The 10,049-nt window shown below is 36.2% G+C and overlaps 2 protein-coding genes across 2 annotated transcripts; one reads left to right on the top strand and one right to left on the bottom strand.

Annotated features, from left to right (window-relative positions):
- Positions 1-1,716: 1,716 nt before the first annotated feature.
- On the top strand, positions 1,717-2,604 carry LOC116177843. The gene is made up of 4 exons (XM_031496979.1): positions 1,717-1,784; positions 1,839-2,003; positions 2,053-2,202; positions 2,250-2,604. The coding sequence occupies exons 1-4, from the start codon at positions 1,770-1,772 to the stop codon at positions 2,415-2,417; spliced, it is 498 nt and encodes a 165-aa protein (XP_031352839.1). The 5' UTR covers positions 1,717-1,769; the 3' UTR covers positions 2,418-2,604.
- Positions 2,605-8,290: 5,686 nt separating this feature from the next.
- LOC116179569 lies at positions 8,291-9,496 on the bottom strand. Its single transcript, XM_031499367.1, has one exon. The coding sequence runs from the start codon at positions 9,494-9,496 to the stop codon at positions 8,291-8,293; it is 1,206 nt and encodes a 401-aa protein (XP_031355227.1).
- Between the last annotated feature and the right edge of the window lie 553 nt (positions 9,497-10,049).

Consider the following 10,049-nt stretch of genomic DNA (forward strand, 5'->3'; position numbering starts at 1 on the left):
CAATCAGACACACCATTTTTGAATGCGAAAAGTGGAACCCAGGCTTTAAGGCCGAAACAGAGTATGGCAAGTTAAATTCATTTAAGTTCAGTTAAGGTCAGTTTAGATCAGTTAAGTTCAGTTAAGTTAAATTAAGGTTTCGTTTTCGTTGTTTAAATTTATTTGCACATATTTTGCTTGAGATGAAAGCTAGCGTATTATTAACTGGTTTTGCCGCACCTTATATGTGGGCGATTAGTCCCGATCTATTCATTCAGTTCCCTTTATTGAAGGGTCGCATAATTGTCTAAGAGAAGAGAATTTTTAACACCAATAGTTAATGAAGTGTCATCCGCATCCAAACTTCATGAACCGTTTTTCTTTATAATATACGTGTTCAAGTCATAAGAAACAAAAAGGATCCCGGAGCGGTACCCTATTACTTTTTCTGCTTGAATGTTTGATGTGTTTTGTACATGATACGTTCTTGCTACTAAAGGGACGAAAACTATACCTATGGTGCAAAGTCAAGGAACCATATATTTGTTGCTAGATGAACTTCCTCACTATTTGGGTCGTTGTGATCCAAAGGTGGTGCAAAAAAATTTAAAAGGTAAAAAACAGTAAATCTGAGTAATTGAAGGTTTTTGAAGTTAATGCTTACTTATATTTTTTCAATTTATTACATTTTGATGGAGATTCATTTGAAGGCTATGTATATTAATTAATTAAAAGGTTCACATTGACAACCCATTAGCAAATTAAGAAAAAAGCAATAAAATCTATTAAATCGCCATAGTTCCTGTGGGGATAATTGCCTTTGTAGTGGAAATTTACTGAAGTCGTGGGGTCCACAATCGCACTATGATAATTCGCGATATTGTAAAACTTTGCGGCGTTTTAACCGAATAACAAAAATGAAACAAATGAAAGGTTTATGACATTTAATTGATAACACATACTTAACGAGACATCGAATATACAAAAGGTGTTGACTTTTCAGTTGTTAAAAACCGAATCTGCGTATTTTTCGGGTAGGTAAGAAAAACACCCGTCCCGGGTTTTAGGTATGCCGTTAACTTTAGGTACCTATCCTAAGAAATTCTTAACAGTTCCCTTTTTTTTGATGAAAGTAGTCCAAATGGTGCTACTGATAGACCATGGTCCAGAATATTAAACTGGTATATTTGGAAGTCAATAAACTTGCGAGTATGCGCAAGAACACAATGACGTTTGTGAGCCAATCGATAGGAATCACGCTAGATTAGATCATATGCACATTCATCAAATAAACAGAAAAGTTTATAAAAACGGCAAACATGTGAGCTAGGAACAAGGGTACAAGGTGTGTTAACTGCTGAATTAAAACCAAAAAAATAAGTACACCAGGTGCAATACACGGTATAGTAGCAGCTCAAAAGAATGCACGAGAAAAATATATCGGAACCAAAAAAATGAATATCCAAAAATATGTAGGTATGACTTTTGTAAATCACGTCAAAGGGTAATTTTCTTTATTATCCCTAATGTGTACCCACGATTCTATTTGTTATGATTCAGTTAATCCAATATTGACTTGCAACGTTTTATTATACCCTGAATTGTAACTATTATTTAAGCATTAGTAGATTATACCGAATGATAATCAGTGGACCGCTGCTTAAATATATTGAATGTTGAGCCACTATAGTAGTCATTTTATTTGGTATTAGGTACTACGAAAAAAGAATATGACAGCATTAAAAATAACTGCTGTGACAATTATTTTTGTGTTCATTAATTATTTTTGTATGTCTGAGTCAGTGGTATTATAAAAATCATTATTAAATGTAGAAAAATAATAGCTTTGGCGTTTTTAGCAAAATGGTTACTCGTTTGTGCACGAGCGTTGCGATGTTAGCGATGTTAACGACAATTTGGTGAAAAATTTCACTTATAAGTGTGTGAAAGTAAATCCCAATAGATTATACTTAAATTTTAGCTTTATAAGCAACGGTCGTATCATTAACGATAGGGACGGACAGGTATTTAATCAGTGTGAAGTGACAGTACGCGTTGATTCAATTCTTCTAGATATCCGTCAGCAGTGGATTTTTCAGAGGCAATCAGTATCGGAAGGGGCCCGTTGAGTTTAAAATGCCATATTGCGAGGGTATGAACCGAAAAGAATTCGATATTCCTAATCTGCTGAAAGATTCTAATGTACAATGTCCCATATTAAAGGTACGTCTACGGTCAATTGTTTGTCGCCTACAATTACTTCATTACAGGGAGTATTTTATTACGGGTGTAATATAGAACCAAATGCTACAAATTTTCCTCCCTTCATTCCGGAAGGACGATGGAAACTAATAATAAAATTTATTGTTGGTTCGGAAACGGCATTTTCCGTTAATTGGTACGCCAAAGTTGTTTATCCTTTACCAGTTACTCTGTAATTGCTTAAGTACTGCATTTTTACATTTTCTTCTTAATTATACCTTCATTTTATAAATAAATCAATAATAGACGAGCAGTAATAATAATTCGAATCATAGGAATACCGCCACACAGAAGCATTTCTTGTTTTAACAACCGTGGAACTAATTACACTTCTTCTGCTTCTTTTTATCAATGGAATCCCAGGCGGCGATAAACGGTCTATATTCCTCTGGCAAACTGAGTAGAATTTTGATAACAACTTCGGATTCAGAACGGGGTTGTTCTAAATCCTCCAAGCGCTGTGCCATTTCTTCAACGTTGGCGATATGTTACGAAACTGTCATCTTTGAGCCCATAAATTGAAACTAAACGATCTCACATCCGTTTTTAAATTCATTACGTGCCGTACTTGGTTTTTCTCTATAGCGCAAACCCTATGGTCATCCTTGCCTTTTTGTCAAATGTATTCCACTCACTTAATTTTTGTGCCTCGTCTTCATTTGGCTTCGGCGATGATCCATTTACGACATGTACACATCCAAATACGATTGCATTTGGAATTTCCATACATTGAAATCAGTACCGTCGAACTTACCTTTTCCATTTTCAAAAAAGAGGAACCTGAACGCGGTTCTTACGAAGAACACGAACTTCACAAATCACGAAAAAATTACTTATCCCGCAACGAAGCACGCTGCCCCCATAACCTGATGGTATATTTATAAATTCACATATCTCTATAGTACCTATTGTAAATTCGTCTAAAGGCGTATAGCATCTTTAGACGCCTACGTAGTATCAAAGGACACACTGTAATATTACAGTATAAGTTTACCTCCTGTGTGGTGTGTGTTATAACATAAACAAATAGGGGATGATACGTGATAAACAACTAACACGTCAAACCTGCAGAATAACCTGAAGGAGTATAAGTAGCATGCATTTGATGTTGACATTTAGGTTTATTCTTGTTTTATACGGTTTTCTAGCTTTAAATTCATTCATCTACCCTTCCAATATCGCGATGGGGCTATACAAAACAAATTAATTCCAAACGAATTAAATATCACTAACGTTTTAAATGGGGATGCAAATTGACTACTTTGTTCGAATAGTGGTGTTAGATTCGCAAATCCAAATTGTGATATTCATTCCTTCTCGCCAAAGAGAGAGGTGGTGCATTTAATTAAGTCATCGCTTTAAGATATTTACCAGCGCCTTTGTCTAAAAAGGATTAACTACATAAACAGATCAAAGTGAGGGTGTAGTAGTTTAAATCCCACAACTTAACTAGAAATGGGATCATAATACAACTTTGCCAGGTGTATTTAATTACGAACGGGTAGCTAATTTGTAAAAGAATTAAGTTTGTCTGTGTAATCTAGTAATTGGCTGTCTCGGTTCTTTACATCGTTGTACATCTTGATTCTGCATTTTCCTATTAATATTCAAGAAGATTAATGCAATAAAGGAGTCAAAGATGAGTGTAATTAATTGCATGGCAATTTCTAATAATACGAAATTTATAAAAAATATCTTATGCCTTGTTCTGTTAGTCATGAAAATATGAATAATTACCATCCTGGAAAACCCAATTTACAGTGCAAACATTACAAAACCCAACCGAGATATATAGGTAAAGGCCAAGCAATTAATTTGGAACAAAATTAATTGTTTGTATTGAGCATAATTAGTCCCATTCGCGGCGTGTAAATATATTTCAATATTCGTGTCCGTCATGAACTTATCAAAGCCCTAAACGCCAAATTCCAATTAAACCGTCAATTACTTCGTTGAGACGGAAAATTGTAAATACAAGTACGGTTTCTATTTGCACGCAAAATGTCCATAGTTTAGGTCGTTCTTTAATAGAGCAGCAGAGAAGGACCTTTGTCTTGGACGAAGAGGATAGCTCTATAAATTACTAAATACATGTAAAGCGCAAAGGTCTTGGTTAATGAACACATTCAGAAGTGGCAGGAGTGTTTTAAAAAGGTCGGCATTTTATGACGTAGGTAAGCGGCTTGGAGTAGTGATGCCCGTGAAATGAATTTCTCCTGCACTTATTGACACGTTGGGATTCAAAGTTGAAGCAATTTTTGTAAAATATGATCTTCATATTGCACCCAAAATAAGCACTTTTTAGGGGAATTTTTCGAAAGAAATTCCCCTTATATGTGATGGATTTCCGTCCGCTTGTTCCTCGTCGAACTCGAGAACGCCTTTTTTTATATTGTTTAAAATCAGAAACCTTCTAAAGGGGAGAAATAATTATTTATATTGTTTAAACAATTATTTATTTAAAAAAATCAGATTTGCGTGATTTTTTCCACAAAAATTCTTCGTATATCAATTATAATATAAAAAATAGTTGTTAAAATAAAGTTTTGAGTAATACTTTATGAATATTGTTTTTATACATACACATAATGATACCCATATGAAAATGAAATTTTATATTAAAATAAGATTTCGGGTAAAATTTAATACAAAAATGGTCAGTTTTGCATTAAATGACACTACTTAACTCTGAAATTGAAGTACTCGGCCTCATTATGAACTGCAATTTGCTGTGGTAGTGTTGTCTGATTTAGCATCTCTGAAAAGAATTAAGCCTTCATATGGCTTAAGCCTTTCGTGTGATTTGAGCATTTTTTACAATTCACATTTACAACTCCTTCTGCAAAAGGATTTAATTACAAGCCCTTTTATAGCAGTACCAAAAAAAAGGCTTAATTCCATTGGATTTAATTCCCAAAATAGAATTAAATCACGAATTAATTCCATTTTGAATTAGTTCATGCCCAGCTCTGGTAGAGACAAAGGTAATATTGCACGCGAAAAGATGGTAACACTATCAGTGACTCAGTATTCGTTTGATTTTCGAAGTGAATACACGTTTCGTCCAGTTTCTACAACTTCCGATTTTGATAAGGGGAAGGGAGAAGGGCGGTAGTTTGTAGAAAAGTTCATTTTATTGAGACCTTTAATTGGTCGAATTCTATAAAAGATAAAATTAATTTCTACTTCCTCCCTCCTCCCCCCCCCCGGCCACCTGCTGATCTCGGAAGGAAATCGTGCAGGAAAGTTATACTCTGTACATACCAATTCATTTCGGTGAGACCTTTCATTAGAATACCATGAAGGGTAAAACGTGTGGTACCCCCCCCCCCCTTAATCATTTATTAAATTTAGTTTGATTGTAGTTAGATATATCAGTATTTTCTAATTGGATTTCATTATTACTTCCCAGTTTTATACAGAACAAGTAAAACTTTTAAAAAGCTGCGTGGCGCTCAATTCTATGTAAGGAAGTTATGACGATTATGAAGAATCTTAAGCCCTTTTCATTTAATAACCCAATGCACAACCCTGTGTGTAAACTATTTTCAAATAGGAACAGGTCACAATAATTGCCGAAATCTGGTAACCACACGGGGAATTATATGGGTAATTACATTTATGTATTATTCGTCAAATTTAAATCCCATTCAGATAGCAGTGTGTATAGAATTTTTGGCGCGCTTGAGTCTAGGACGCTTTCGAACACATCAATAATATTGACACCACCTAAACTATGATTGAAACTGTTGGATGTTTGAACACATAACCTTCGTTCACATCTCTGAACAGTAATGATTTTCCTTTCACGACACCAAAGCATTGAAAATTCCTGCTTCATGTTAACCTTGCTTCAGGTAGCAAGAAATATTTAATTAGGTTAAGTATAAAATTGACAGTTTGTGGGGGTGGAAGTGTCTCGAACAACGGCCGTGTGATATACGTGAAGCTCTGCTCGATATATTATGCGAACTGGAGTAATTAAAATGGACGTTGAGGGAGTAATACACTTTTAATTTTTTAATGAGCTACGCTCTTACTGCCGATTCAATCGAGTTAAAAACAAAATTACATTACAAGCTGTTACCTCTGTACGCAATTCCTTTCATTCCTTAATTAGCTGGCTCTTAAATTTACAATTATGTCACAATAACCCCCCGTTAAATGTATCAAGCAAGAATAAACGAAAAAAACAAATTAAATTTCGCGTAGTTACACAAAATAGCCAGCTTTTAGTGCCCCGGGCTTCAGGGATCTGCTGTTACGCAAAAATCATATAATATATCCCGCAAAATAACATTATGTTTTACTTTTAAGCAAATCTCGCATGTACAAATTTAAATTGCAAATTACAATTTACAACTAAACGATAACTGTGTATTTTTGGGCTATACTTTCGCCGAAAATGAAGAGATCGGAATTTAACACATGCAATTAAATGAGACGGAAACAAAGCTAATCCCATGTGAAAATGAACAAATTCAGGAAAAAAATATGTAAATACCTTTCTCCCGTGGGAAACTAAAACCTATCAAAATTTTCTACTTCAAGTTCGATCCAATTTATTTTACATTCATTCTTAGTTACCACCTTTCAAAATACGACATCCTTCATTCTTAAAGTTTCAACCAAATCGCAAGATCTCTCTAAACTGTGATCACGCTTTCTATACATTTTATACTATAGCAAATATAAAAAAACTGCATTTTTGGATAGAAGCAAGTCACTTTGCACAGTGATCTGGATGAAAATAAACAAATTTACACATAACAGCACAAGTATCATCCCCAGGAACAGGGAGGTGAAGGTTACTTACATGTTTATAGCTTTTGGCGACAAGTGTTTGTGGCATGCGAGCCTGATAAGGAGGTGGATTGCCCACAATCTATTGTCGTTGAATTTTAGGATGAAGAATATCGAATCTTTTTGTCTGATGACAAAGTTAAATGTTTTAAATGTAAGAAGATTGGCCATATAGCATAGCTTCTAAATGCACAAGCCTGAATCAAAAAGTACCGACAACATACAAGTAGTCACTGCTATCATCGAATCTAATAAACGTCGCGTCGCCATTCAACTACACGTCATCGGAGAGAGCGTCAGCTTACATTTATGATGAAATTCAAGTAGTTACGAAAGATTCCGCGGAGTACACAATAAATCACCAAAACTTATCTACAACCGAAGAAAAAGATGAGATAAACTTTTAAAATATTAATCTCGAAATGTTCCTTGTCTTATAACAAGTCATTTCTTTACAATTAAATAAACAAAATGATTACAATGCAGCTATAAACAAAAATTAACCATCTTCTAAACTACACAAATTAACAGCAATAGGTACCTATTTTGAAATGCAGTACTGTGACAATTTTCATTTTGTTCTCTGTATTTTCCTCTATGCACATTTCCGCAACTGATGGTGATGACCAACCACATAAGGTAAAACCGGGTGAGATGCCGCACGTTTCTTCTCAGCCCGAAAAATGGACACAAGTTGAACTTAAAAAAAAGATCTAACCTCCAGCTTACTCGTTGGTCGTTACTTCACCATATATCTCACATTGATAATGTTGTCTGAAAGAGTTTTTTATATATAATCGGAAAACTAAAGAAACTGCATTTGGCCATCTCACCCACCTGGGTGGGTAAGATGCCGCACTAGGGCAGGGAGAGATGGCTTATGGATATTAACATACAAAACGGTCAACGTGTAGATTTTTACTGCAATAAAAGGCACTTACAATTTATTTGGCATTTTTAATAGTTTGTTTTTTCAATTCTGCACGGCCACACATGTTACATCTTGTTTCATACAATGTGCAGGTTTCATGCATCCATCTAGAACAGTTGATGCACTCAATCCAATCGACGTTGGATGTTGTTGTGTTGTAATTTTCGTAGCACTCCTCGCACATATTACTGTCGTGTACCGACTCGTCTTCACTTGAACTTAGAACAGGCTCATCCTCAGACTCAGATGAAGAACTATCGTCTTTTCGAGCACATCTTTTTTTCTTTCCATGACCTGTTATATTTGCATTCTTCTTCATTTATTCTCTTCAGCTGTTTCCCCTTTAGTGAGTTTCTTTTCTTCAGTTTTTTTCTTTCTCTCAACAAGAGCCAGTCGTTTCTTAGTTTTGTCAGCCATTACTTCTGGCGAGGTTAACACCTGAGCTGACTGCTTTCTTGAAGATGGTTTTTTTGAAACGGGCGTGGGAATTGGGGAAACCTCGAGAAGGAGTTTTGTTGGAGTTGGCTTCCCCCGACACGGCAACCTATCTTCTATGGGGCTATCTTTTATAGGTGTCACGATGATTGTAGTGACTTCTTTAGAGGTCGATGGTGCAGTCGAAGGGTCAGAACTGGTTGACGGGAGTGGACCTTCATCATCATAATTTGATTCCTGGTCAGATGGTGGGGAATCATAGTCTGTCGTTGCAAGAAATGCGTCGTCGGCAATAGCGGTAGGTTTAAAAGGGTAGACTCCACACGCCCTGAATCCGGAAACACCTAGACGCACAGTTGCAGATTTAGACCAAGCTTGTCCAAGCAGTTCCCCGAAATGACGCCTCTCCAGTTTCTTTCCAGGATTAGCGTTTCCCCACTCGCCTGCTGCGTGCCTGTAGTGGGCCTTTAAAGGCTTAAAAAATGATCGGTCAAGTGGTTGTAAATATTGCGTGGTGTGGCTTGGTAGGCATAATAGTACAACATCATTACTGGAAGCACATTCCAAAATATCGGGCGAGTTCGTGTGCGAGCCAGGACCATCTAGAAGTAATAAACACTTTCCCGCTGGTTTTCGTGGTAAGAAGTGATCTCGAAACCACTTCATGAAGATGTTTTCGTCAATGTAGGCTGATTCTTTTCTCATTTCGATAGCCGCTCCGGAAGGCATTGATTCTTGCCAAACTTGTTGCTTTTTTACTCCTTTAAAAATACAGAAAGGAGGCAGGAAGGTACCCTCGGCATTCGCGCAGGCGACCACTGTCACCGTCTCTCCCCTTTCCGTTGATTGCCTGACGTGCACATCGCTGCCTTTTTTAGCCACAACAATGCCGGGTTCATTATTTAGTTGCAGGCCCGATTCGTCTACGTTCCAGATGCTACCAGGTTTGTTGATGAGATCGTGTTCAGTTAACGTTTTAAGCAAGAGCTCGAAGTATTCATTGCATTCCTTCTTGTTCATGCCTTCAGCTCGAGCATTGGATAATCCTTGAGCTTTGCGTATCGAAAGGCTGTTATTCCTTCTCATAAAAGATTTCAACCAATCCGCACCGCAAGCCAAATAGCGAACATCACTGAAACTTTAGAAAGAGAGGGAAGTTCTACACATTGCTATCTTTGTCTACACGTCTACCAACATGGGCGTGCAATATAATCCTAAAGTTATATTGGTACAATGGTTGTAACTAGACGTTCTATAACCTTACTTCCTTGTTTACTTTTGTCCGTTTCGTTTGTATTGTACCTTTTGCACTCGCTTTTACCCTTATAATCTTAGTTTCTGCTTTTACTTTCACACTTCCGTCGCATTTATACCTTTCTTCCTATTACCTATTCGTATTTTTCGCCTTTACACTTCCAATCATTTATTTTCCAAATACCCTACAAAATCTGTCTTTTTGAAGACAAAACTAGTTCACGTCCATTTCATGTAAGTAGTACCTAAGTGTTTTTATCTAACTTGCTAATTAAATTTGTTTAGATTTGCAATAATGGCTAAATGCTTTTACAAGAATTGTGAAAATACGAAATGATCAAAGAGAGGCTGCAATCTTCGTTATCATCCATTCCCGAAGCCATTT

Source organism: Photinus pyralis, unplaced genomic scaffold (genome assembly GCF_008802855.1).
Source record: "Photinus pyralis isolate 1611_PpyrPB1 unplaced genomic scaffold, Ppyr1.3 Ppyr1.4_LG8, whole genome shotgun sequence".
NCBI classification, from domain to species: Eukaryota; Metazoa; Arthropoda; class Insecta; order Coleoptera; family Lampyridae; genus Photinus; species Photinus pyralis.